At 52.1% G+C, this 27,721-nt stretch overlaps 4 protein-coding genes across 4 annotated transcripts; all 4 read right to left on the reverse strand.

Annotated features, from left to right (window-relative positions):
- Positions 1–8,856: 8,856 nt before the first annotated feature.
- Positions 8,857–10,182, reverse strand: LOC144245939 (inositol 1,4,5-trisphosphate receptor-interacting protein-like 1). Its single transcript, XM_077781553.1, has one exon. The coding sequence runs from the start codon at positions 10,180–10,182 to the stop codon at positions 8,857–8,859; it is 1,326 nt and encodes a 441-aa protein (XP_077637679.1).
- Positions 10,183–14,744: 4,562 nt separating this feature from the next.
- Positions 14,745–16,166, reverse strand: LOC144245951 (inositol 1,4,5-trisphosphate receptor-interacting protein-like 1). The gene has a single exon (XM_077781598.1). The coding sequence runs from the start codon at positions 16,164–16,166 to the stop codon at positions 14,745–14,747; it is 1,422 nt and encodes a 473-aa protein (XP_077637724.1).
- A 4,467-nt stretch (positions 16,167–20,633) lies between these two features.
- On the reverse strand, positions 20,634–22,055 carry LOC144245953 (inositol 1,4,5-trisphosphate receptor-interacting protein-like 1). The gene has a single exon (XM_077781650.1). The coding sequence runs from the start codon at positions 22,053–22,055 to the stop codon at positions 20,634–20,636; it is 1,422 nt and encodes a 473-aa protein (XP_077637776.1).
- Positions 22,056–25,839: 3,784 nt separating this feature from the next.
- Positions 25,840–27,261, reverse strand: LOC144245957 (inositol 1,4,5-trisphosphate receptor-interacting protein-like 1). The gene has a single exon (XM_077781686.1). It carries the CDS (start codon positions 27,259–27,261, stop codon positions 25,840–25,842), a length of 1,422 nt encoding a protein of 473 aa, XP_077637812.1.
- Positions 27,262–27,721: the final 460 nt, after the last annotated feature.

Raw genomic sequence — 27,721 nt, forward strand, 5'->3', positions numbered from 1 at the left:
CCTCAGGCTTTTGCTGTTCGGTCTCGAGGCAATTTATTGCTAGTTATCTAACAGATTATGTTCTTGGACTGCGGCTATTTGATCAGCGGCCTGGGTAGAGGCACACACACACACACTGATATCCTCTCTATCTGCTGTCTTCTTCGTCTCTCCCCCTGCCCAGGGCTGCTGCTATCTTTTATATGATATATTACGTATTACATGTTTATAGTCTTCCCCCAATACCTACTACCTATATTACAAAGTGCTTTTCTACTCTAAACAATCTGTGAGTGCCAACATCACCAAGGTCATGGAGGCAAGGAAAAAGAAGGAAGAAGAACAGGGTCAGCCCACTTTCCTCCATCTTAGAACTCCTGACTCCCATGTACAAAGTAAAAACCCCCCTGTACATGTGCTAAAAAAATTTCCCCTCTACTTTGTAATTACTTTTACTATACTATGTAACCTTTTGTGACTGCTTGTTCTACCTCCAAAGTTGGTAACTCATTCCATGGCTCAAACTCAAAATCACAGCTGTTTCCAGCTGTCTGCCAGGGTCTAAAATGCTTCTGACCAAGGCCTGGAACCTCTAAAAATGTCTGAGAGACATTTTGAGTTCCCACAGCTGGTGACAACCTGGGCCACGCTGCCCATGGAAGCTGTGGCTGCCCAGTCCCTGGCAGTGTTCCAGGTCAGGTTGCATGGGGCTTGCTGCAATGTGGCCTGGTGGTGCAAGGTGTCCCTGCCCTTGGCAGCAGGCTTGCAACAAGACGGTGTCTAGGGACCCTTCCAAGCGGAGCCATGCTGTGATTCTGGGATCAGAGGGGGGTCAGGGGCACGTGGCCTTAATTGCTGATTAGAACCAATTCAGCACTGTTAGTTTGGTTGAGTTCACAGAGACTGTTCACAAGCCCAGATTCCCATCGGGTGACATTTACCAATACTATAGGTGTGGCTGAGATCAAGAAAGTCTCGCATGCTCCAGATTCTGCAAAACTGCCTTTTATTGAAACAAGAGCACAGCAGATCCTTGCGTGCTCGTCATGCATGCGCTAACTATGGAGCATTACTACGCATCCAAACAGATCTATTAAATACTCAATTTATATTGTTCCACTGTCATATTCGTCATGATGATTTTTTCATTCTATAACATTCTACATATTTAATAAACATTTAATTCTAAACATATTGTATAAAATTACTGTTTTGTAGTAAATACAATATGTGTGTGTATAATACATATTGTATACATATAACTGTACTATCAAAATCTTGCCTCCGAAAAATTCAGTAACTACAGAGTATGAATATGTGTCACAAGAGCCACAAATGACTCTGACATAATAGTGACATCATATACTTGCTATTTCTTTTTATAAAATAATATGATAATTTTAAAGATATTGTATTAAATTACTGTTTTGTAGTAAATACAATATGTGTATGTATAATACATATTTTATAAATATACCTGCATCATCAAAATCTTGCCTCTGATAAATGCAGTAACCACAGAGTATGAATATGTGTCACAACAGCCACAAATAACTGTGGCATAATAGTGACATCCTATACTTGCTATTTCTTTTTTTAAGATAAGGTGATCATTTCTAAACTATCACTATAATATGTATCTATTAAAACACATCTGTTAGTAAAAATATTTGTATCAATATATACACACTATAGTTATATAGACAGATATCTATCTGTCTATGCATCCCATTCATTCCTGTCTTTGTCATGGAGCTACAAGCTGGTTCTCTGCCACCAGCTGCAAGCCCCGCGAGCACACGCATCCAAAGGAGGCCAGCAAGGCTGGTGAAGGCTTGGGAGCACAAGCGCTGTGAGGAACAGAGCTGGAGTTGTTTAGCCTGGAGAAATGGAGACTCAGAGACAACCTTGTCACTCCCTCCAACTACGGGAAAGGTGGTTGTAGTCAGGTGGGGGTTGGTGTCTCTCTCCAGGCAGCAAGTGACAGAACAAGAGGACACAGTCTTTAGCTGTGCCGCGCTCCTGCCCCAGATCCCTGGTCTCTCTAGCCCCGGCTAGCTCTTCCTGGGGCGAGAGTGGGCGGTGGAGGCACCCTGCGCTGCTCCCGGATGGGGTTTAGAGGGTGCCTTCGTGGGTCCCTGGGCGGCGCAGGCAAGCCTCGTTGGTGAGGAAAGAAAGGGCGGATCCAGCTGGGGGCTAAGTCCACTTTATTCGGGCCAACGGGCCAAACATGCAGGAACAGTGCCAGCCAACTGGAACCCCGAGAGGGGTCTGACACTGGGCTATAAACCTTTGGGGAGGGGTAAACCTTTAGGGAGGGATATCGGTGATCCAATGAGGAGAGGGGAAGGGAGTGGCTCCAGGATGGGGTGATCTGACTTGGTCCAATGGGAGGAGGATAAGGGAGGGGCCCCAGGCCCTCGTCCAATCACTCGGTGCCCTGAGCAGAAGCTTCAAGGTGGAGGGGAAGGAACACCGAGTGACGGGCAAGGCACCTGGGAGGAGACAGGGGAATGACTTTGCACTTTCCAGGATGATGGACAAATACTGGAAAGGCAGGAAGGGAGGACCAGGCGGGAAAACAGGGAACAAACCAAGTGATAATAGGGGTGTACAGGGGCAAACCAATGGATAATACAGAAATATTAAAACATATAAATTGCACAACTCCACATAGCTGTGCCAAGGGGAATTTAGGTTGGACGTTAGGAAAAATATTCTTACTGGAAGAGTGGTAAAGTACTGGAATCGTTTGCCTGGGGGAACTGGTGGAGTCACCATCCCTGGATGTGTTTAAAAAAAGGTTGGATATGGCTCGCAGGGTCATGGTAATAGCTAAGGTAGTGTTAGGCCATGGGTTGGACTCGATGGTCTTAAATGTCCCTTCCAACCTAGTGATTCTGTGATTCTCTAATGCTGTGATTCTATGTGCCCCGCTAGCAGCGGCCAGAGGCCGGCACTCTTGCCAGGCGACGGCACAGATCAAGGCCTAGGGGTGGGCAGCCAGATCCTGTGGCAGGCCGTGGAACAGGTTGGATGGCCTAGCCCTTTGTGTATCTGGGGGCAAGCGGAACTCCTCCGGAAGCCTCTGGTTGCCCACTGTAAAATGCTCCAGGGCTTTGCCTTCCAGAGATAAGTGCAGCTGCTCCAGAGCATCCGACAGCTGCAGCAGGAAATGTCTCCTGTGCCTCTGCGACGCCGGTACGGTGCTCAGCAGGCGCGTGACTTTGGTCTTGATGGAAGGGATGGAAAGGGCCTTGCGCACAAGAACACGGGCAAGGAGCTGCAGGCATTTAAGGTGTGAGTCGTCCTGGGGAGCCGGCCTGGCCATGCGCCTCAAGAACTTTGTCTCTGCCACGCTGTAGGTCTCGGGCCACGTTGTGCTTGGGGTGTGGGCCCCTCGATGCTGGCTGCTGATAAAGATGTCTGAGGCGTGTTGCTGCAGCCCAAACAGCACCTTAACCTGGAAGCTTTCTTGGCTGTTGCTCAGCCTGAGCTTGCAAGAGCGTTTGGAGGGCAGCAGCTCTAAACGCCAACTGCGTGACTGGGGCAAAAGACGCCAGTTTTCTTCCACCAGCGCGCAGAACCACTGGACAGTTTTCTCCACGTCGAGGTAGGAGCCGGTGCACAGCGTGTCTAGGAGGTTGGGCTGGCGAGTCCTCCTCCTAATCACGTCAGGGTGGTGCTGGAAGCACAGCATGTTCATACCCTGGTAATCCCTGGGGCAGCTGCACTCCAGCTCCACAAGGACACGGAAATTCCTGCCAGGCTTCTGCTGGTCAGTGTCACGCTCCAGGTGGAAGATGTGGCCTTGGGGAGGAGTCAGGGGTACAAGCACCCGGTACACAACTTCCTCCTCACGGGCGGCCCAACCTTCAAAGGCACTGCCAAAACCAATGGCTTGTTACAGCACCGGGTAGAAAGTCCCACTCAAGGCACGCCCGAGGACAGTTGTGAAATTGTCTATCAGGGCCACCGTCCTGTTGCAGCCTGTCTGCAGGTCCTCTACAGGCCCCTGTATGTGCTCCTCTAGAAGCCATCTCACATCATACACGCATGTCTCGTCCTCTACCTCCTTCTCCTGTTCCGTCTCCTCCTTGCCACCGAACTCTGCCCCACGACTTCTTGTCCTCCGCATAAACCATGCTGCCAAGAGAAGAACCAAGAGCCCAGCAAATGCCCAGACCTGCCAGGGCTGCAAGGCAGACCAGAGCAGGTCTCTCCAGGATGCGCCACTCTGCATCAGCGCCAGCTGCTCCACCTCCCGCTCCAGCCGAATCCTCTCCTCTTCCTGGAACTTTGCACGCAGCTCCATTTCCCGATGCGTCACCTCATCCAAAACATCACCCACGGGCTGCGGGTACTGGACTACACACAGCAAGAGCAGGAACCACAACACGTAGAAATCCATGGTCTGCAGGAGGATGGAGAGAAGGCCTTGATGGGGAGTGGGGAGGCAGGCAGCCGCCAGTGGGAGCAGCAGGGACACGAATCCCAGTGATCTGAGGGCAGCAAGAACAGGGCCCCAGACAGCTGGGGGCAGGAAGGCCTGTCCCACTGGCCCAGCAGCAGCAGCAGCAGCAGCAGCACTGTACCGTGGCCAAGGCTCTGCCATGAGGGGCTCTCCCTCCATGCAGAGGGAGAACCCAGCCAGGGGCGCAGCGTTTCTAACCCCGCCCCTTGTCCCCAGCACGGCCTCCCTGCCACGCGTGTGCACTCACCGCTTGCCCAAGGAATCCGGGGCCACTGTTACCCGCTGGGGACTTTTTGCACCTGCCCCCACTGTGACACGTCCCCCATGATGTCACAACTGCCGCAGCACATCACAACCCAGCCAAGTCGATTCTTTGTCCCCAGCCCAGCTCAGCCCCTCTGAGTAGCCCTGGTGTAATGGTTAAGGGTGCTTTTGAGTGAACCTTCTTCAAAGAGCTTCCCTTGGTCTTTCTTTGGTCTTTCTTACCAGCTGCCTCCATCGGCAGTCTCAGAGATATCCATGGTGGAAGGCACCCTTGGGATCACTGCGTCTAAGCCTTGACTCCACCCTGGTTGAATTACCCTTAAATCTCTGCATCTCCGAGGTTGAAAAAGTCCTTGAAGATCATACAGTTCTACTACAAACTTAACACTGCTGACTCCACCAATCAGCCAGGTCTCCAAATGCCACATGCCCAGGACTTCTAAAGCTTTCTCAGGGTGGTGACTCAGCCGTTGTCCTGAGCAGCCTGTTCCCAAGCTTGATATCCATTTTGTTGAAGGAATATTTCCTGCAGATCCAATCTAAATCTCCTGTGGCACAGCTGGAGAAACTTTCCTCTGGTCATATTGTTTCTTCCCTGGGCGAATAGAATTCATTAATGGATCTGCTTGCTAGCACTTGTAACACTTGTGACACTGGTGGAATTGCGGAAGGTGAGAGTAGGCAGAAACAGTATGGAAAGACAATCAGCAGAACAAAAGGACATGCAGATATGACCAAAAAAGAGACAATGAGATAGAGAGAACAAAAAAAGGAGTGAAAGGCCCAGCCTCTTACACTCCTAAGAAGCCCCGTTAAGAGATTGTTTTCTATGCAAAGCTGCAGCGTTTTTTAATTCTTCCTCTCATCCTACCTTTCCCTACTGGCCCTTCTTTGTGGAAATCAGTTGCTGCCTTTACTTTCAGGGTGCTTTGATTCCTACCTATCTAATTACTCTCTGAAAAAATCTATTTCATACATGTCAGACCTGAAGAAAGATTTTGGGCCAGAAACTTGTCCTCCGTTCTCAGCTGTGCCTGTGTTGGCCTACCTACCCCTGCTGTCCCTTTTTCCCGGTAATTTTACAAGAACCAAAGCTGTGCAATACCCATCCAACACTGGTGAAGCTTTATCGGTTCTGAAAGGTGCTTATTATTCATAGAGATCCCCTCTGCTATTTCCCCATGGAAGGAGAGACAGCCAGCGTAAGACACCAGTATTACTATGGCCATGCAGGGGGGGCTATTGGTTGTTGCTTCTTGCTGGGCTGGCACTTTCCTCTGCACACTTGTCAGCACCCTAGGGGCCCAAGGCAGGCTGGCCACGCTTCTCACAGCCACCAAAGACTCTGGCCCCAGAGCAGTTTGCCCCTCAGGGTGGCCCGGGGCTGGCTGCCTGTCCCCGGCCAGCTGCGCCTGGGCCGCTGCCTCAGCCGTGAGGGATGCAGAGCCGCGAGAGCCCGTGGCTCTCTGCTGGGCCGCACAGCTGAGCTCCCAGCTCCAGCTGGCAGGGCCTCAGCGCCCAGCCTGTGCCCTCCCGCCCCAACGGCCATGTCAGGCCCTGCTTGCTGCCCTGATGGTGGCACTCCCGGCCCCCAGCGCTCTCCAAGGGCTTCTCCTGGGGCACCTTCCTGCAGCCTCTCAGAGCCTGCACAAAACCCAGCAGAGGCCTGCGCTAGGGCTGCTTACAAGGGCCTGGAGGGACAGCACCAGGGGCAGCGGCTTCCCACTGACAGAGGGCAGGGTTAGGCTGGAGATGTGCAAGAAAGTGTGCCTCTGAGGCTGGTGACAACCTGGGCCACGCTGCCCATGGAAGCTGAGGCTGCCCAGTCCCTGGCAGTGTTCCAGGTCAGGTTGCATGGGGCTTGCTGCAATGTGGCCTGGTGGTGCAAGGTGTCCCTGCCCTTGGCAGCAGGCTTGCAACAAGACAATGTCTAGGGACCCTTCCAAGCGGAGCCATGCTGTGATTCTGGGATCAGAGGGGGGTCAGGGGCACGTGGCCTTAATTGCTGATTAGAACCAATTCAGCACTGTTAGTTTGGTTGAGTTCACAGAGACTGTTCACAAGCCCAGATTCCCATCGGGTGACATTTACCAATACTATAGGTGTGGCTGAGATCAAGAAAGTCTCGCATGCTCCAGATTCTGCAAAACTGCCTTTTATTGAAACAAGAGCACAGCAGATCCTTGCTTGCTCATCATGCATGCGCTAACTATGGAGCATTACTACGCATCCAAACAGATCGATTAAATACTCAATTTATATTGTTCCACTGTCATATTCATCATGATGATTTTTTCATTCTATAACATTCCACATATTTAATAAACATTTAATTCTAAACATATTGTATAAAATTACTGTTTTGTAGTAAATACAATATGGGTGTGTATAATACATATTGTATACATATAACTGTACTATCAAAATCTTGCCTCCGAAAAATTCAGTAACTACAGAGTATGAATATGTGTCACAAGAGCCACAAATGACTCTGACATAATAGTGACATCATATACTTGCTATTTCTTTTTATAAAATAATATGATAATTTTAAAGATATTGTATTAAATTACTGTTTTGTAGTAAATACAATATGTGTATGTATAATACATATTTTATAAATATACCTGCATCATCAAAATCTTGCCTCTGATAAATGCAGTAACCACAGAGTATGAATATGTGTCACAACAGCCACAAATAACTGTGGCATAATAGTGACATCCTATACTTGCTATTTCTTTTTTTAAGATAAGGTGATCATTTCTAAACTATCACTATAATATGTATCTATTAAAACACATCTGTTAGTAAAAATATTTGTATCAATATATACACACTATAGTTATATAGACAGATATCTATCTGTCTATGCATCCCATTCATTCCTGTCTTTGTCATGGAGCTACAAGCTGGTTCTCTGCCACCAGCTGCAAGCCCCGCGAGCACACGCATCCAAAGGAGTCCAGCAAGGCTGGTGAAGGCTTGGGAGCACAAGCCCTGTGAGGAACAGAGCTGGAGTTGTTTAGCCTGGAGAAATGGAGACTCAGAGACAACCTTGTCACTCCCTCCAACTACGGGAAAGGTGGTTGTAGTCAGGTGGGGGTTGGTGTCTCTCTCCAGGCAGCAAGTGACAGAACAAGAGGACACAGTCTTTAGCTGTGCCACGCTCCTGCCCCAGATCCCTGGTCTCTCTAGCCCCGGCTAGCTCTTCCTGGGGCGAGAGTGGGCGGTGGAGGCACCCTGCGCTGCTCCCGGATGGGGTTTAGAGGGTGCCTTCGTGGGTCCCTGGGCGGCGCAGGCAAGCCTCGTTGGTGAGGAAAGAAAGGGTGGATCCAGCTGGGGGCTAAGTCCACTTTATTCGGGCCAACGGGCCAAACATGCAGGAACAGTGCCAGCCAACTGGAACCCCGAGAGGGGTCTGACACTGGGCTATAAACCTTTGAGGAGGGGTAAACCTTTAGGGAGGGATATCGGTGATCCAATGAGGAGAGGGGAAGGGAGTGGCTCCAGGATGGGGTGATCTGACTTGGTCCAATGGGGGGAGGATAAGGGAGGGGCCCCAGGCCCTCGTCCAATCACTCGGTGCCCTGAGCAGAAGCTTCTAGGTGGAGGGGAAGGAACACCGAGTGACGGGCAAGGCACCTGGGAGGAGACAGGGGAATGACTTTGCACTTTCCAGGATGATGGACAAATACTGGAAAGGCGGGAAGGGAGGACCAGGCGGGAAAACAGGGAACAAACCAAGTGATAATAGGGGTGTACAGGGGCAAACCAATGGATAATACAGAAATATTAAAACATATAAATTGCACAACTCCACATAGCTGTGCCAAGGGGAATTTAGGTTGGACGTTAGGAAAAATATTCTTACTGGAAGAGTGGTAAAGTACTGGAATCGTTTGCCTGGGGGAACTGGTGGAGTCACCATCCCTGGATGTGTTTAAAAAAAGGTTGGATATGGCTCGCAGGGTCATGGTAATAGCTAAGGTGGTGTTAGGCCATGGGTTGGACTCGATGGTCTTATATGTCCCTTCCAACCTAGTGATTCTGTGATTCTCTAATGCTGTGATTCTACGTGCCCCGCTAGCAGCGGCCAGAGGCCGGCACTCTTGCCAGGCGACGGCACAGATCAAGGCCTAGGGGTGGGCAGCCAGATCCTGTGGCAGGCCGTGGAACAGGTTGGATGGCCTAGCCCTTTGTGTATCTGGGGGCAAGCGGAACTCCTCCGGAAGCCTCTGGTTGCCCACTGTAAAATGCTCCAGGGGTTTGCCTTCCAGAGATAAGTGCAGCTGCTCCAGAGCATCCGACAGCTGCAGCAGGAAATGTCTCCTGTGCCTCTGCGACGCCGGTACGGTGCTCAGCAGGCGCGTGACATTGGTCTTGATGGAAGGGATGGAAAGGGCCTTGCGCGCAAGAACACGGGCAAGGAGCTGCAGGCATTTAAGGTGTGAGTCGTCCTGGGGAGCCGGCCTGGCCATGCGCCTCAAGAACTTTGTCTCTGCCACGCTGTAGGTCTCGGGCCACGTTGTGCTTGGGGTGTGGGCCCCTCGATGCTGGCTGCTGATAAAGATGTCTGAGGCGTGTTGCTGCAGCCCAAACAGCACCTTAACCTGGAAGCTTTCTTGGCTGTTGCTCAGCCTGAGCTTGCAAGAGCGTTTGGAGGGCAGCAGCTCTAAACGCCAACTGCGTGACTGGGGCAAAAGCCGCCAGTTTGCTTCCACCAGTGCGCAGAACCACTGGACAGTTTTCTCCACGTCGAGGTAGGAGCCGGTGCACAGCGTGTCTAGGAGGTTGGGCTGGCGAGTCCTCCTCCTAATCACGTCAGGGTGGTGCTGGAAGCACAGCATGTTCGTGCCCTGGTAATCCCTGGGGCAGCTGCACTCCAGCTCCACAAGGACACGGAAATTCCTGCCAGGCTTCTGCTGGTCGGTGTCACGCTCCAGGTGGAAGATGTGGCCTTGGGGAGGAGTCAGGGGTACAAGCACCCGGTACACAACTTCCTCCTCACGGGCGGCCCAACCTTCAAAGGCACTGCCAAAACCAATGGCTTGTTGCAGCACCGGGTAGAAAGTCCCACTCAAGGCACGCCCGAGGACAGTTGTGAAATTGTCTATCAGGGCCACCGTCCTGTTGCAGCCTGTCTGCAGGTCCTCTACAGGCCCCTGTATGTGCTCCTCTAGAAGCCATCTCACATCATACACGCATGTCTCGTCCTCTACCTCCTTCTCCTTTTCCGTCTCCTCCTTGCCACCGAACTCTGCCCCACGACTTCTTGTCCTCCGCATAAACCATGCTGCCAAGAGAAGAACCAAGAGCCCAGCAAATGCCCAGACCTGCCAGGGCTGCAAGGCAGACCAGAGCAGGTCTCTCCAGGATGCGCCACTCTGCATCAGCGCCAGCTGCTCCACCTCCCGCTCCAGCCGAATCCTCTCCTCTTCCTGGAACTTTGCACGCAGCTCCATTTCCCGATGCGTCACCTCATCCAAAACATCACCCACGGGCTGCGGGTGCTGGACTACACGCAGCAAGAGCAGGAGCCACAACACGCAGAAATCCATGGTCTGCAGGAGGATGGAGAGAAGGCCTTGATGGGGAGTGGGGAGGCAGGCGGCTGCCAGTGGGAGCAGCAGGGACACGAATCCCAGTGATCTGAGGGCAGCAAGAACAGGGCCCCAGACAGCTGGGGGCAGGAAGGCCTGTCCCACTGGCCCAGCAGCAGCAGCAGCAGCAGCAGCACTGTACCGTGGCCAAGGCTCTGCCATGAGGGGCTCTCCCTCCATGCAGAGGGAGAACCCAGCCAGGGGTGCAGCGTTTCTAACCCCGCCCCTTGTCCCCAGCACGGCCTCCCTGCCACGCGTGTGCACTCACCGCTTGCCCAAGGAATCCGGGGCCACTGTTACCCGCTGGGGCCTTTTTGTACCTGCCCCCACTGTGACACGTCCCCCACGATGTCACAACTGCCGCAGCACATCACAACCCAGCCAAGTCAATTCTTTGTCCCCAGCCCAGCTCAGCCCCTCCGAGTAGCCCTGGTGTAATGGTTAAGGGTGCTTTTGAGTGAACCTTCTTCAAAGAGCTTCCCTTGGTCTTTCTTTGGTCTTTCTTACCAGCTGCCTCCATCGGCAGTCTCATAGATACCCATGGTGGAAGGCACCCTTGGGATCACTGAGTCCAAGCCTTGACTCCACCCTGGTTGAATTACCCTTAAATCTCTGCATCTCCGAGGTTGAAAAAGTCCTTGAAGATCATACAGTTCTACTACAAACTTAACACTGCCTACTCCACCAATCAGCCAGGTCTCCAAATGCCACATGCCCAGGACTTCTAAAGCTTTCTCAGGGTGGTGACTCAGCCGTTGCCCTAGGCAGCCTGTTCCCAAGCTTGATATCCGTTTTGTTGAAGGAATATTTCCTGCAGATCCAATCTAAATCTCCTGTGGCACAGCTGGAGAAACTTTCCTCTGGTCATATTGTTTCTTCCCTGGGCGAATAGAATTCATCAATGGATCTGCTTGCTAGCACTTGTAACACTTGTGACACTGGTGGAATTGCGGAAGGTGAGAGTAGGCAGAAACAGTATGGAAAGACAATCAGCAGAACAAAAGGACATGCAGATATGACCAAAAAAGAGACAATGAGATAGAGAGAACAAAAAAAGGAGTGAAAGGCCCAGCCTCTTACACTCCTAAGAAGCCCTGTTAAGAGATTGTTTTCTATGCAAAGCTAGAGCGTTTTTTAATTCTTTCTCTCCTCCTACCTTTCCCTACTGGCCCTTCTTTGTGGAAATCAGTTGCTGCCTTTACTTTCAGGGTGCTTTGATTCCTACCTATCTAATTACTCTCTGAAAAAATCTATTTCATACATGTCAGACCTGAAGAAAGATTTTGGGCCAGAAACTTGTCCTCCGTTCTCAGCTGTGCCTGTGTTGGCCTACCTACCCCTGCTGTCCCTTTTTCCCGGTAATTTTACAAGAACCAAAGCTGTGCAATACCCATCCAACACTGGTGAAGCTTTATCGGTTCTGAAAGGTGCTTATTATTCATAGAGATCCCCTCTGCTATTTCCCCATGGAAGGAGAGACAGCCAGCGTAAGACACCAGTATTACTATGGCCATGCAGGGGGGGCTATTGGTTGTTGCTTCTTGCTGGGCTGGCACTTTCCTCTGCACACTTGTCAGCACCCTAGGGGCCCAAGGCAGGCTGGCCACGCTTCTCACAGCCACCAAAGACTCTGGCCCCAGAGCAGTTTGCCCCTCAGGGTGGCCCGGGGCTGGCTGCCTGTCCCCGGCCAGCTGCGCCTGGGCCGCTGCCTCAGCCGTGAGGGATGCAGAGCCGCGAGAGCCCGTGGCTCTCTGCTGGGCCGCACAGCTGAGCTCCCAGCTCCAGCTGGCAGGGCCTCAGCGCCCAGCCTGTGCCCTCCCGCCCCGACGGCCATGCCAGGCCCTGCTTGCTGCCCTGATGGTGGCACTCCCGGCCCCCAGCGCTCTCCAAGGGCTTCTCCTGGGGCACCTTCCTGCAGCCTCTCAGAGCCTGCACAAAACCCAGCAGAGGCCTGCGCTAGGGCTGCTTACAAGGGCCTGGAGGGACAGCACCAGGGGCAGCGGCTTCCCACTGACAGAGGGCAGGGTTAGGCTGGAGATGTGCAAGAAAGTGTGCCTCTGAGGCTGGTGACAACCTGGGCCACGCTGCCCATGGAAGCTGTGGCTGCCCAGTCCCTGGCAGTGTTCCAGGTCAGGTTGCATGGGGCTTGCTGCAATGTGGCCTGGTGGTGCAAGGTGTCCCTGCCCTTGGCAGCAGGCTTGCAACAAGACAATGTCTAGGGACCCTTCCAAGCGGAGCCATGCTGTGATTCTGGGATCAGAGGGGGGTCAGGGGCACGTGGCCTTAATTGCTGATTAGAACCAATTCAGCACTGTTAGTTTGGTTGAGTTCACAGAGACTGTTCACAAGCCCAGATTCCCATCGGGTGACATTTACCAATACTATAGGTGTGGCTGAGATCAAGAAAGTCTCGCATGCTCCAGATTCTGCAAAACTGCCTTTTATTGAAACAAGAGCACAGCAGATCCTTGCTTGCTCGTCATGCATGCGCTAACTATGGAGCATTACTACGCATCCAAACAGATCGATTAAATACTCAATTTATATTGTTCCACTGTCATATTCATCATGATGATTTTTTCATTCTATAACATTCCACATATTTAATAAACATTTAATTCTAAACATATTGTATAAAATTACTGTTTTGTAGTAAATACAATATGGGTGTGTATAATACATATTGTATACATATAACTGTACTATCAAAATCTTGCCTCCGAAAAATTCAGTAACTACAGAGTATGAATATGTGTCACAAGAGCCACAAATGACTCTGACATAATAGTGACATCATATACTTGCTATTTCTTTTTATAAAATAATATGATAATTTTAAAGATATTGTATTAAATTACTGTTTTGTAGTAAATACAATATGTGTATGTATAATACATATTTTATAAATATACCTGCATCATCAAAATCTTGCCTCTGATAAATGCAGTAACCACAGAGTATGAATATGTGTCACAACAGCCACAAATAACTGTGGCATAATAGTGACATCCTATACTTGCTATTTCTTTTTTTAAGATAAGGTGATCATTTCTAAACTATCACTATAATATGTATCTATTAAAACACATCTGTTAGTAAAAATATTTGTATCAATATATACACACTATAGTTATATAGACAGATATCTATCTGTCTATGCATCCCATTCATTCCTGTCTTTGTCATGGAGCTACAAGCTGGTTCTCTGCCACCAGCTGCAAGCCCCGCGAGCACACGCATCCAAAGGAGGCCAGCAAGGCTGGTGAAGGCTTGGGAGCACAAGCGCTGTGAGGAACAGAGCTGGAGTTGTTTAGCCTGGAGAAATGGAGACTCAGAGACAACCTTGTCACTCCCTCCAACTACGGGAAAGGTGGTTGTAGTGAGGTGGGGGTTGGTGTCTCTCTCCAGGCAGCAAGTGACAGAACAAGAGGACACAGTGTTTAGCTGTGCCGCGCTCCTGCCCCAGATCCCTGGTCTCTCTAGCCCCGGCTAGCTCTTCCTGGGGCGAGAGTGGGCGGTGGAGGCACCCTGCGCTGCTCCCGGATGGGGTTTAGAGGGTGCCTTCGTGGGTCCCTGGGCGGCGCAGGCAAGCCTCGTTGGTGAGGAAAGAAAGGGCGGATCCAACTGGGGGCTAAGTCCACTTTATTCGGGCCAACGGGCCAAAGATGCAGGAACAGTGCCAGCCAACTGGAACCCCGAGAGGGGTCTGACACTGGGCTATAAACCTTTGGGGAGGGGTAAACCTTTAGGGAGGGATATCGGTGATCCAATGAGGAGAGGGGAAGGGAGTGGCTCCAGGATGGGGTGATCTGACTTGGTCCAATGGGGGGAGGATATGGGAGGGGCCCCAGGCCCTCGTCCAATCACTCGGTGCCCTGAGCAGAAGCTTCTAGGTGGAGGGGAAGGAACACCGAATGACGGGCAAGGCACCTGGGAGGAGACAGGGGAATGACTTTGCACTTTCCAGGATGATGGACAAATACTGGAAGGGCGGGAAGGGAGGACCAGGCGGGAAAACAGGGAACAAACCAAGTGATAATAGGGGTGTACAGGGGCAAACCAATGGATAATACAGAAATATTAAAACATATAAATTGCACAACTCCACATAGCTGTGCCAAGGGGAATTTAGGTTGGACGTTAGGAAAAATATTCTTACTGGAAGAGTGGTAAAGTACTGGAATCGTTTGCCTGGGGGAACTGGTGGAGTCACCATGCCTGGATGTGTTTAAAAAAAGGTTGGATATGGCACGCAGGGTCATGGTAATAGCTAAGGTGGTGTTAGGCCATGGGTTGGACTCGATGGTCTTAAATGTCCCTTCCAACCTAGTGATTCTGTGATTCTCTAATGCTGTGATTCTACGTGCCCCGCTAGCAGCGGCCAGAGGCCGGCACTCTTGCCAGGCGACGGCACAGATCAAGGCCTAGGGGTGGGCAGCCAGATCCTGTGGCAGGCCGTGGAACAGGTTGGATGGCCTAGCCCTTTGTGTATCTGGGGGCAAGCGGAACTCCTCCGGAAGCCTCTGGTTGCCCACTGTAAAATGCTCCAGGGGTTTGCCTTCCAGAGATAAGTGCAGCTGCTCCAGAGCATCCGACAGCTGCAGCAGGAAATGTCTCCTGTGCCTCTGCGACGCCGGTACGGTGCTCAGCAGGCGCGTGACATTGGTCTTGATGGAAGGGATGGAAAGGGCCTTGCGCGCAAGAACACGGGCAAGGAGCTGCAGGCATTTAAGGTGTGAGTCGTCCTGGGGAGCCGGCCTGGCCATGCGCCTCAAGAACTTTGTCTCTGCCACGCTGTAGGTCTCGGGCCACGTTGTGCTTGGGGTGTGGGCCCCTCGATGCTGGCTGCTGATAAAGATGTCTGAGGCGTGTTGCTGCACCCCAAACAGCACCTTAACCTGGAAGCTTTCTTGGCTGTTGCTCAGCCTGAGCTTGCAAGAGCGTTTGGAGGGCAGCAGCTCTAAACGCCAACTGCGTGACTGGGGCAAAAGACGCCAGTTTTCTTCCACCAGCGCGCAGAACCACTGGACAGTTTTCTCCACGTCGAGGTAGGAGCCGGTGCACAGCGTGTCTAGGAGGTTGGGCTGGCGAGTCCTCCTCCTAATCACGTCAGGGTGGTGCTGGAAGCACAGCATGTTCGTGCCCTGGTAATCCCTGGGGCAGCTGCACTCCAGCTCCACAAGGACACGGAAATTCCTGCCAGGCTTCTGCTGGTCAGTGTCACGCTCCAGGTGGAAGATGTGGCCTTGGGGAGGAGTCAGGGGTACAAGCACCCGGTACACAACTTCCTCCTCACGGGCGGCCCAACCTTCAAAGGCACTGCCAAAACCAATGGCTTGTTGCAGCACCGGGTAGAAAGTCCCACTCAAGGCACGCCCGAGGAAAGTTGTGAAATTGTCTATCAGGGCCACCGTCCTGTTGCAGCCTGTCTGCAGGTCCTCTACAGGCCCCTGTATGTGCTCCTCTAGAAGCCATCTCACATCATACACGCATGTCTCGTCCTCTACATCCTTCTCCTGTTCCGTCTCCTCCTTGCCACCGAACTCTGCCCCACGACTTCTTGTCCTCCGCATAAACCATGCTGCCAAGAGAAGAACCAAGAGCCCAGCAAATGCCCAGACCTGCCAGGGCTGCAAGGCAGACCAGAGCAGGTCTCTCCAGGATGCGCCACTCTGCATCAGCGCCAGCAGCTCCACCTCCCGCTCCAGCCGAATCCTCTCCTCTTCCTGGAACTTTGCACGCAGCTCCATTTCCCGATGCGTCACCTCATCCAAAACATCACCCACGGGCTGCGGGTGCTGGACTACACGCAGCAAGAGCAGGAGCCACAACACGCAGAAATCCATGGTCTGCAGCAGGATGGAGAGAAGGCCTTGATGGGGAGTGGGGAGGGAGGCGGCTGCCAGTGGGAGCAGCAGGGACACGAATCCCAGTGATCTGAGGGCAGGAAGAACAGGGCCCCAGACAGCTGGGGGCAGGAAGGCCTGTCCCACTGGCCCAGCAGCAGCAGCAGCAGCTGCAGCACTGTACCGTGGCCAAGGCTCTGCCATGAGGGGCTCTCCCTCCATGCAGAGGGAGAACCCAGCCAGGGCTGCAGCGTTTCTAACCCCGCCCCTTGTCCCCAGCACGGCCTCCCTGCCACGCGTGTGCACTCACCGCTTGCCCAAGGAATCCGGGGCCACTGTTACCCGCTGGGGCCTTTTTGTACCTGCCCCCACTGTGACATGTCCCCCACGATGTCACAACTGCCGCAGCACATCACAACCCAGCCAACTCGATTCTTTGTCCCCAGCCCAGCTCAGCCCCTCCGAGTAGCCCTGGTGTAATGGTTAAGGGTGCTTTTGAGTGAACCTTCTTCAAAGAGCTTCCCTTGGTCTTTCTTTGGTCTTTCTTACCAGCTGCCTCCATCGGCAGTCTCATAGATATCCATGGTGGAAGGCACCCTTGGGATCACTGAGTCCAAGCCTTGACTCCACCCTGGTTGAATTACCCTTAAATCTCTGCATCTCCGAGGTTGAAAAAGTCCTTGAAGATCATACAGTTCTACTACAAACTTAACACTGCCTACTCCACCAATCAGCCAGGTCTCCAAATGCCACATGCCCAGGACTTCTAAAGCTTTCTGAGGGTGGTGACTCAGCCGTTGTCCTGGGCAGCCTGTTCCCAAGCTTGATATCCGTTTTGTTGAAGGAATATTTCCTGCAGATCCAATCTAAATCTCCTGTGGCACAGCTGGAGAAACTTTCCTCTGGTCATACTGTTTCTTCCCTGGGCGAATAGAATTCATTAATGGATCTGCTTGCTAGCACTTGTAACACTTGTGACACTGGTGGAATTGCGGAAGGTGAGAGTAGGCAGAAACAGTATGGAAAGACAATCAGGAGAACAAAAGGACATGCAGATATGACCAAAAAAGAGACAATGAGATAGAGAGAACAAAAAAAGGAGTGAAAGGCCCAGCCTCTTACACTCCTAAGAAGCCCCGTTAAGAGATTGTTTTCTATGCAAAGCTGCAGCGTTTTTTAATTCTTCCTCTCATCCTACCTTTCCCTACTGGCCCTTCTTTGTGGAAATCAGTTGCTGCCTTTACTTTCAGGGTGCTTTGATTCCTACCTATCTAATTACTCTTTGAAAAAAATCTATTTCATACATGTCAGACCTGAAGAAAGATTTTGGGCCAGAAACTTGTCCTCCGTTCTCAGCTGTGCCTGTGTTGGCCTACCTACCCCTGCTGTCCCTTTTTCCCGGTAATTTTGCAAGAACCAAAGCTGTGCAATACCCATCCAACACTGGTGAAGCTTTATCGGTTCTGAAAGGTGCTTATTATTCATAGAGATCCCCTCTGCTATTTCCCCATGGAAGGAGAGACAGCCAGCGTAAGACACCAGTATTACTATGGCCATGCAGGGGGGGCTATTGGTTGTTGCTTCTTGCTGGGCTGGCACTTTCCTCTGCACACTTGTCAGCACCCTAGGGGCCCAAGGCAGGCTGGCCACGCTTCTCACAGCCACCAAAGACTCTGGCCCCAGAGCAGTTTGCCCCTCAGGGTGGCCCGGGGCTGGCTGCCTGTCCCCGGCCAGCTGCGCCTGGGCCGCTGCCTCAGCCGTGAGGGATGCAGAGCCGCGAGAGCCCGTGGCTCTCTGCTGGGCCGCACAGCTGAGCTCCCAGCTCCAGCTGGCAGGGCCTCAGCGCCCAGCCTGTGTCCTCCCGCCCCGACGGCCATGCCAGGCCCTGCTTGCTGCCCTGATGGTGGCACTCCCGGCCCCCAGCGCTCTCCAAGGGCTTCTCCTGGGGCACCTTCCTGCAGCCTCTCAGAGCCTGCACAAAACCCAGCAGAGGCCTGCGCTAGGGCTGCTTACAAGGGCCTGGAGGGACAGCACCAGGGGCAGCGGCTTCCCACTGACAGAGGGCAGGGTTAGGCTGGAGATGTGCAAGAAAGTGTGCCTCTGAGGCTGGTGACAACCTGGGCCACGCTGCCCATGGAAGCTGTGGCTGCCCAGTCCCTGGCAGTGTTCCAGGTCAGGTTGCATGGGGCTTGCTGCAATGTGGCCTGGTGCTGCAAGGTGTCCCTGCCCTTGGCAGCAGGCTTGCAACAAGACAATGTCTAGGGGCCATTCCAAGCGGAGCCATGCTGTGATTCTGGGATCAGAGGGGGGTCAGGGGCACGTGGCCTTAATTGCTGATTAGAACCAATTCAGCACTCTTATTTTGGTTGAGTTTGCAGAGACTGTTCACAAGCCCAGATTCCCATCGGGTGACATTTACCAATACTATAGGTGTGGCTGAGAGCAAGAAAGTCTCGCATGCTCCAGATTCTGCAAAACTGCCTTTTATTGAAACAAGAGCACAGCAGATCCTTGCTTGCTCGTCATGCATGCGCTAACTATGGAGCATTACTACGCATCCAAACAGATCTATTAAATACTCAATTGATATTGTTCCACTGTCATATTCATCATGATGATTTTTTAATCATATAACATTCCACATATTTAATAAACATTTAATTCTAAACATATTGTATAAAATTACTGTTTTGTAGTAAATACAATATGGGTGTGTATAATACATATTGTATACATATACCTGTACTATCAAAATCTTGTCTCCGAAAAATTCAGTAACTACAGAGTATGAATATGTGTCACAAGAGCCACAAATGACTCTGACATAATAGTGACATCATATACTTGCTATTTCTTTTTATAAAATAATATGATAATTTTAAAGATATTGTATTAATTTACTGTTTTGTAGTAAATACAATATGTGTGTGTATAATACATATTTTATAAATATATCTGCATCATCAAAATCTTGCCTCTGATAAATGCAGTAACCACAGAGTATTAATATGTGTCACAACAGCCACAAATAACTGTGGCATAATAGTGACATCCTATACTTGCTATTTCTTTTTTTAAGATAAGGTGATCATTTCTAAACTATCACTATAATATGTATCTATTAAAACACATCTGTTAGTAAAAATATTTGTATCAATATATACACACTATAGTTATATAGACAGATATCTATCTGTCTATGCATCCCATTCATTCCTGTCTTTGTCATGGAGCTACAAGCTGGTTCTCTGCCACCAGCTGCAAGCCCCGCAAGCACACGCATCCAAAGGAGGCCAGCAAGGCTGGTGAAGGCTTGGGAGCACAAGCCATGTGAGGAACAGAGCTGGAGTTGTTTAGCCTGGAGAAATGGAGACTCAGAGACAACCTTGTCACTCCCTCCAACTACGGGAAAGGTGGTTGTAGTGAGGTGGGGGTTGGTGTCTCTCTCCAGGCAGCAAGTGACAGAACAAGAGGACACAGTGTTTAGCTGTGCCGCGCTCCTGCCCCAGATCCCTGGTCTCTCTAGCCCCGGCTAGCTCTTCCTGGGGCGAGAGTGGGCGGTGGAGGCACCCTGCGCTGCTCCCGGATGGGGTTTAGAGGGTGCCTTCGTGGGTCCCTGGGCGGCGCAGGCAAGCCTCGTTGGTGAGGAAAGAAAGGGCGGATCCAACTGGGGGCTAAGTCCACTTTATTCGGGCCAACGGGCCAAAGATGCAGGAACAGTGCCAGCCAACTGGAACCCCGAGAGGGGTCTGACACTGGGCTATAAACCTTTGGGGAGGGGTAAACCTTTAGGGAGGGATATCGGTGATCCAATGAGGAGAGGGGAAGGGAGTGGCTCCAGGATGGGGTGATCTGACTTGGTCCAATGGGGGGAGGATATGGGAGGGGCCCCAGGCCCTCGTCCAATCACTCGGTGCCCTGAGCAGAAGCTTCTAGGTGGAGGGGAAGGAACACCGAGTGACGGGCAAGGCACCTGGGAGGAGACAGGGGAATGACTTTGCACTTTCCAGGATGATGGACAAATACTGGAAGGGCGGGAAGGGAGGACCAGGCGGGAAAACAGGGAACAAACCAAGTGATAATAGGGGTGTACAGGGGCAAACCAATGGATAATACAGAAATATTAAAACATATAAATTGCACAACTCCACATAGCTGTGCCAAGGGGAATTTAGGTTGGACGTTAGGAAAAATATTCTTACTGGAAGAGTGGTAAAGTACTGGAATCGTTTGCCTGGGGGAACTGGTGGAGTCACCATGCCTGGATGTGTTTAAAAAAAGGTTGGATATGGCACGCAGGGTCATGGTAATAGCTAAGGTGGTGTTAGGCCATGGGTTGGACTCGATGGTCTTAAATGTCCCTTCCAACCTAGTGATTCTGTGATTCTCTAATGCTGTGATTCTACGTGCCCCGCTAGCAGCGGCCAGAGGCCGGCACTCTTGCCAGGCGACGGCACAGATCAAGGCCTAGGGGTGGGCAGCCAGATCCTGTGGCAGGCCGTGGAACAGGTTGGATGGCCTAGCCCTTTGTGTATCTGGGGGCAAGCGGAACTCCTCCGGAAGCCTCTGGTTGCCCACTGTAAAATGCTCCAGGGGTTTGCCTTCCAGAGATAAGTGCAGCTGCTCCAGAGCATCCGACAGCTGCAGCAGGAAATGTCTCCTGTGCCTCTGCGACGCCGGTACGGTGCTCAGCAGGCGCGTGACATTGGTCTTGATGGAAGGGATGGAAAGGGCCTTGCGCGCAAGAACACGGGCAAGGAGCTGCAGGCATTTAAGGTGTGAGTCGTCCTGGGGAGCCGGCCTGGCCATGCGCCTCAAGAACTTTGTCTCTGCCACGCTGTAGGTCTCGGGCCACGTTGTGCTTGGGGTGTGGGCCCCTCGATGCTGGCTGCTGATAAAGATGTCTGAGGCGTGTTGCTGCACCCCAAACAGCACCTTAACCTGGAAGCTTTCTTGGCTGTTGCTCAGCCTGAGCTTGCAAGAGCGTTTGGAGGGCAGCAGCTCTAAACGCCAACTGCGTGACTGGGGCAAAAGACGCCAGTTTTCTTCCACCAGTGCGCAGAACCACTGGACAGTTTTCTCCACGTCGAGGTAGGAGCCGGTGCACAGCGTGTCTAGGAGGTTGGGCTGGCGAGTCCTCCTCCTAATCACGTCAGGGTGGTGCTGGAAGCACAGCATGTTCGTGCCCTGGTAATCCCTGGGGCAGCTGCACTCCAGCTCCACAAGGACACGGAAATTCCTGCCAGGCTTCTGCTGGTCAGTGTCACGCTCCAGGTGGAAGATGTGGCCTTGGGGAGGAGTCAGGGGTACAAGCACCCGGTACACAACTTCCTCCTCACGGGCGGCCCAACCTTCAAAGGCACTGCCAAAACCAATGGCTTGTTGCAGCACCGGGTAGAAAGTCCCACTCAAGGCACGCCCGAGGAAAGTTGTGAAATTGTCTATCAGGGCCACCGTCCTGTTGCAGCCTGTCTGCAGGTCCTCTACAGGCCCCTGTATGTGCTCCTCCAGAAGCCATCTCACATCATACACGCATGTCTCGTCCTCTACCTCCTTCTCCTGTTCCGTCTCCTCCTTGCCACCGAACTCTGCCCCACGACTTCTTGTCCTCCGCATAAACCATGCTGCCAAGAGAAGAACCAAGAGCCCAGCAAATGCCCAGACCTGCCAGGGCTGCAAGGCAGACCAGAGCAGGTCTCTCCAGGATGCGCCACTCTGCATCAGCGCCAGCTGCTCCACCTCCCGCTCCAGCCGAATCCTCTCCTCTTCCTGGAACTTTGCACGCAGCTCCATTTCCCGATGCGTCACCTCATCCAAAACATCACCCACGGGCTGCGGGTACTGGACTACACGCAGCAAGAGCAGGAGCCACAACACGCAGAAATCCATGGTCTGCAGCAGGATGGAGAGAAGGCCTTGATGGGGAGTGGGGAGGGAGGCGGCTGCCAGTGGGAGCAGCAGGGACACGAATCCCAGTGATCTGAAGGCAGGAAGAACAGGGCCCCAGACAGCTGGGGGCAGGAAGGCCTGTCCCACTGGCCCAGCAGCAGCAGCAGCAGCAGCAGCACTGTACCGTGGCCAAGGCTCTGCCATGAGGGGCTCTCCCTCCATGCAGAGGGAGAACCCAGCCAGGGCTGCAGCGTTTCTAACCCCACCCCTTGTCCCCAGCACGGCCTCCCTGCCACGCGTGTGCACTCACCGCTTGCCCAAGGAATCCAGGGCCACTGTTACCTGCTGGGGCCTTTTTGTACCTGCCCCCACTGTGACACGTCCCCCACGATGTCACAACTGCCGCAGCACATCACAACCCAGCCAACTCGATTCTTTGTCCCCAGCCCAGCTCAGCCCCTCTAAGTAGCCCTGGTGTAATGGTTAAGGGTGCTTTTGAGTGAACCTTCTTCAAAGAGCTTCCCTTGGTCTTTCTTTGGTCTTTCTTACCAGCTGCCTCCATCGGCAGTCTCATAGATACCCATGGTGGAAGGCACCCTTGGGATCACTGCGTCTAAGCCTTGACTCCACCCTGGTTGAATTACCCTTAAATCTCTGCATCTCCGAGGTTGAAAAAGTCCTTGAAGATCATACAGTTCTACTACAAACTTAACACTGCCTACTCCACCAATCAGCCAGGTCTCCAAATGCCACATGCCCAGGACTTCTAAAGCTTTCTGAGGGTGGTGACTCAGCCGTTGCCCTAGGCAGCCTGTTCCCAAGCTTGATATCCGTTTTGTTGAAGGAATATTTCCTGCAGATCCAATCTAAATCTCCTGTGGCACAGCTGGAGAAACTTTCCTCTGGTCATATTGTTTCTTCCCTGGGCGAATAGAATTCATTAATGGATCTGCTTGCTAGCACTTGTAACACTTGTGACACTGGTGGAATTGCGGAAGGTGAGAGTAGGCAGAAACAGTATGGAAAGACAATCAGCAGAACAAAAGGACATGCAGATATGACCAAAAAAGAGACAATGAGATAGAGAGAACAAAAAAAGGAGTGAAAGGCCCAGCCTCTTACACTCCTAAGAAGCCCCGTTAAGAGATTGTTTTCTATGCAAAGCTGCAGCGTTTTTTAATTCTTCCTCTCATCCTACCTTTCCCTACTGGCCCTTCTTTGTGGAAATCAGTTGCTGCCTTTACTTTCAGGGTGCTTTGATTCCTACCTATCTAATTACTCTTTGAAAAAAATCTATTTCATACATGTCAGACCTGAAGAAAGATTTTGGGCCAGAAACTTGTCCTCCGTTCTCAGCTGTGCCTGTGTTGGCCTACCTACCCCTGCTGTCCCTTTTTCCCGGTAATTTTGCAAGAACCAAAGCTGTGCAATACCCATCCAACACTGGTGAAGCTTTATCGGTTCTGAAAGGTGCTTATTATTCATAGAGATCCCCTCTGCTATTTCCCCATGGAAGGAGAGACAGCCAGCGTAAGACACCAGTATTACTATGGCCATGCAGGGGGGGCTATTGGTTGTTGCTTCTTGCTGGGCTGGCACTTTCCTCTGCACACTTGTCAGCACCCTAGGGGCCCAAGGCAGGCTGGCCACGCTTCTCACAGCCACCAAAGACTCTGGCCCCAGAGCAGTTTGCCCCTCAGGGTGGCCCGGGGCTGGCTGCCTGTCCCCGGCCAGCTGCGCCTGGGCCGCTGCCTCAGCCGTGAGGGATGCAGAGCCGCGAGAGCCCGTGGCTCTCTGCTGGGCCGCACAGCTGAGCTCCCAGCTCCAGCTGGCAGGGCCTCAGCGCCCAGCCTGTGTCCTCCCGCCCCGACGGCCATGCCAGGCCCTGCTTGCTGCCCTGATGGTGGCACTCCCGGCCCCCAGCGCTCTCCAAGGGCTTCTCCTGGGGCACCTTCCTGCAGCCTCTCAGAGCCTGCACAAAACCCAGCAGAGGCCTGCGCTAGGGCTGCTTACAAGGGCCTGGAGGGACAGCACCAGGGGCAGCGGCTTCCCACTGACAGAGGGCAGGGTTAGGCTGGAGATGTGCAAGAAAGTGTGCCTCTGAGGCTGGTGACAACCTGGGCCACGCTGCCCATGGAAGCTGTGGCTGCCCAGTCCCTGGCAGTGTTCCAGGTCAGGTTGCATGGGGCTTGCTGCAATGTGGCCTGGTGCTGCAAGGTGTCCCTGCCCTTGGCAGCAGGCTTGCAACAAGACGGTGTCTAGGGACCCTTCCAAGCGGAGCCATGCTGTGATTCTGGGATCAGAGGGGGGTCAGGGGCACGTGGCCTTAATTGCTGATTAGAACCAATTCAGCACTGTTATTTTGGTTGAGTTTGCAGAGACTGTTCACAAGCCCAGATTCCCATCGGGTGACATTTACCAATACTATAGGTGTGGCTGAGAGCAAGAAAGTCTCGCATGCTCCAGATTCTGCAAAACTGCCTTTTATTGAAACAAGAGCACAGCAGATCCTTGCTTGCTCGTCATGCATGCGCTAACTATGGAGCATTACTACGCATCCAAACAGATCTATTAAATACTCAATTGATATTGTTCCACTGTCATATTCATCATGATGATTTTTTAATTATATAACATTCCACATATTTGATAAACATTTAATTCTAAACATATTGTATAAAATTACTGTTTTGTAGTAAATACAATATGTGTGTGTATAATACATATTGTATACATATAACTGTACGATCAAAATCTTGCCTCCGAAAAATTCAGTAACTACAGAGTATGAATAGGTGTCACAAGAGCCACAAATGACTCTGACATAATAGTGACATCATATACTTGCTATTTCTTTTTATAAAATAATATGATAATTTTAAAGATATTGTATTAAATTACTGTTTTGTAGTAAATACAATATGTGTATGTATAATACATATTTTATAAATATATCTGCATCATCAAAATCTCGCCTCTGATAAATGCAGTAACCACAGAGTATTAATATGTGTCACAACAGCCACAAATAACTGTGGCATAATAGTGACATACTATACTTGCTTTTTCTTTTTTTAAAATATCATGATCATTTCTAAACTACCGCTATAATATGTATCTATTAAAACACATCTGTTAGTAAAAATATTTGTATCAATATATACACACTATAGTTATATAGACAGATATCTATCTGTCTATGCATCCCATTCATTCCTGTCTTTGTCATGGAGCTACAAGCTGGTTCTCTGCCACCAGCTGCAAGCCTCGCAAGCACACGCATCCAAAGGAGGCCAGCAAGGCTGGTGAAGGCTTGGGAACACAAGCCCTGTGAGGAACAGAACTGGAGTTGTTTAGCCTGGAGAAATGGAGACTCAGAGACAACCTTGTCACTCCCTCCAACTACGGGAAAGGTGGTTGTAGTCAGGTGGGGGTTGGTGTCTCTCTCCAGGCAGCAAGTGACAGAACAAGAGGACACAGTCTTTAGCTGTGCCAAGGGGAATTTAGGGTGGACGTTAGGAAAAATATTCTTCCTGGAAGAGTGGTAAAGTACTGGAATCGTTTGCCTGGGGGAACTGGTGGATATGTTTAAAAAAAGGTTGGATATGGCACGCAGGGTCATGGTAATAGCTAAGGTGGTGTTAGGCCATGGGTTGGACTCGATGGTCTTAAATGTCCCTTCCAACCTAGTGATTCTGTGATTCTCTAATGCTGTGATTCTACGTGCCCCGCTAGCAGCGGCCAGAGGCCGGCACTCTTGCCAGGCGACGGCACAGATCAAGGCCTAGGGGTGGGCAGCCAGATCCTGTGGCAGGCCGTGGAACATGTTGGATGGCCTAGCCCTTTGTTTATCTGGGGGCAAGCGGAACTCCTCCGGAAGCCTCTGGTTGCCCACTGTAAAATGCTCCAGGGGTTTGCCTTCCAGAGATAAGTGCAGCTGCTCCAGAGCATCCGACAGCTGCAGCAGGAAATGTCTCCTGTGCCTCTGCGACGCCGGTACGGTGCTCAGCAGGCGCGTGACATTGGTCTTGATGGAAGGGATGGAAAGGGCCTTGCGCGCAAGAACACGGGCAAGGAGCTGCAGGCATTTAAGGTGTGAGTCGTCCTGGGGAGCCGGCCTGGCCATGCGCCTCAAGAACTTTGTCTCTGCCACGCTGTAGGTCTCGGGCCACGTTGTGCTTGGGGTGTGGGCCCCTCGATGCTGGCTGCTGATAAAGATGTCTGAGGCGTGTTGCTGCACCCCAAACAGCACCTTAACCTGGAAGCTTTCTTGGCTGTTGCTCAGCCTGAGCTTGCAAGAGCGTTTGGAGGGCAGCAGCTCTAAACGCCAACTGCGTGACTGGGGCAAAAGCCGCCAGTTTTCTTCCACCAGCGCGCAGAACCACTGGACAGTTTTCTCCACGTCGAGGTAGGAGCCGGTGCACAGCGTGTCTAGGAGGTTGGGCTGGTGAGTCCTCCTCCTAATCACGTCAGGGTGGTGCTGGAAGCACAGCATGTTCGTACCCTGGTAATCCCTGGGGCAGCTGCACTCCAGCTCCACAAGGACACGGAAATTCCTGCCAGGCTTCTGCTGGTCAGTGTCACGCTCCAGGTGGAAGATGTGGCCTTGGGGAGGAGTCAGGGGTACAAGCACCCGGTACACAACTTCCTCCTCACGGGCGGCCCAACCTTCAAAGGCACTGCCAAAACCAATGGCTTGTTGCAGCACCGGGTAGAAAGTCCCACTCAAGGCACGCCCGAGGAAAGTTGTGAAATTGTCTATCAGGGCCACCGTCCTGTTGCAGCCTGTCTGCAGGTCCTCTACAGGCCCCTGTATGTGCTCCTCCAGAAGCCATCTCACATCATACACGCATGTCTCGTCCTCTACCTCCTTCTCCTGTTCCGTCTCCTCCTTGCCACCGAACTCTGCCCCACGACTTCTTGTCCTCCGCATAAACCATGCTGCCAAGAGAAGAACCAAGAGCCCAGCAAATGCCCAGACCTGCCAGGGCTGCAAGGCAGACCAGAGCAGGTCTCTCCAGGATGCGCCACTCTGCATCAGCGCCAGCTGCTCCACCTCCCGCTCCAGCCGAATCCTCTCCTCTTCCTGGAACTTTGCACGCAGCTCCATTTCCCGATGCGTCACCTCATCCAAAACATCACCCACGGGCTGCGGGTACTGGACTACACGCAGCAAGAGCAGGAGCCACAACACGCAGAAATCCATGGTCTGCAGGAGGATGGAGAGAAGGCCTTGATGGGGAGTGGGGAGGCAGGCAGCTGCCAATGGGAGCAGCAGGGACACGAATCCCAGTGATCTGAAGGCAGGAAGAACAGGGCCCCAGACAGCTGGGGGCAGGAAGGCCTGTCCCACTGGCCCAGCAGCAGCAGCAGCAGCAGCAGCACTGTACCGTGGCCAAGGCTCTGCCATGAGGGGCTCTCCCTCCATGCAGAGGGAGAACCCAGCCAGGGCTGCAGCGTTTCTAACCCCACCCCTTGTCCCCAGCACGGCCTCCCTGCCACGCGTGTGCACTCACCGCTTGCCCAAGGAATCCAGGGCCACTGTTACCTGCTGGGGCCTTTTTGTACCTGCGCCCACTGTGACACGTCCCCCACGATGTCACAACTGCCGCAGCACATCACAACTCAGCCAAGTCGATTCTTTGTCCCCAGCCCAGCTCAGCCCC

The sequence above is a fragment of the Lonchura striata genome, chromosome 1 (assembly GCF_046129695.1).
Source record: "Lonchura striata isolate bLonStr1 chromosome 1, bLonStr1.mat, whole genome shotgun sequence".
Lineage (NCBI taxonomy): Eukaryota > Metazoa > Chordata > Aves > Passeriformes > Estrildidae > Lonchura > Lonchura striata.

What these genes read in the sequence shown, in the direction of transcription:
- LOC144245939 (XM_077781553.1), bottom strand. Translation starts at nt 10,182, where the DNA reads ATGGAGCTGCGTGCAAAGTTCCAGGAAGAGGAGAGGATTCGGCTGGAG.
- LOC144245951 (XM_077781598.1), bottom strand. Translation starts at nt 16,166, where the DNA reads ATGGATTTCTGCGTGTTGTGGCTCCTGCTCTTGCTGCGTGTAGTCCAG.
- LOC144245953 (XM_077781650.1), bottom strand. Translation starts at nt 22,055, where the DNA reads ATGGATTTCTGCGTGTTGTGGCTCCTGCTCTTGCTGCGTGTAGTCCAG.
- LOC144245957 (XM_077781686.1), bottom strand. Translation starts at nt 27,261, where the DNA reads ATGGATTTCTGCGTGTTGTGGCTCCTGCTCTTGCTGCGTGTAGTCCAG.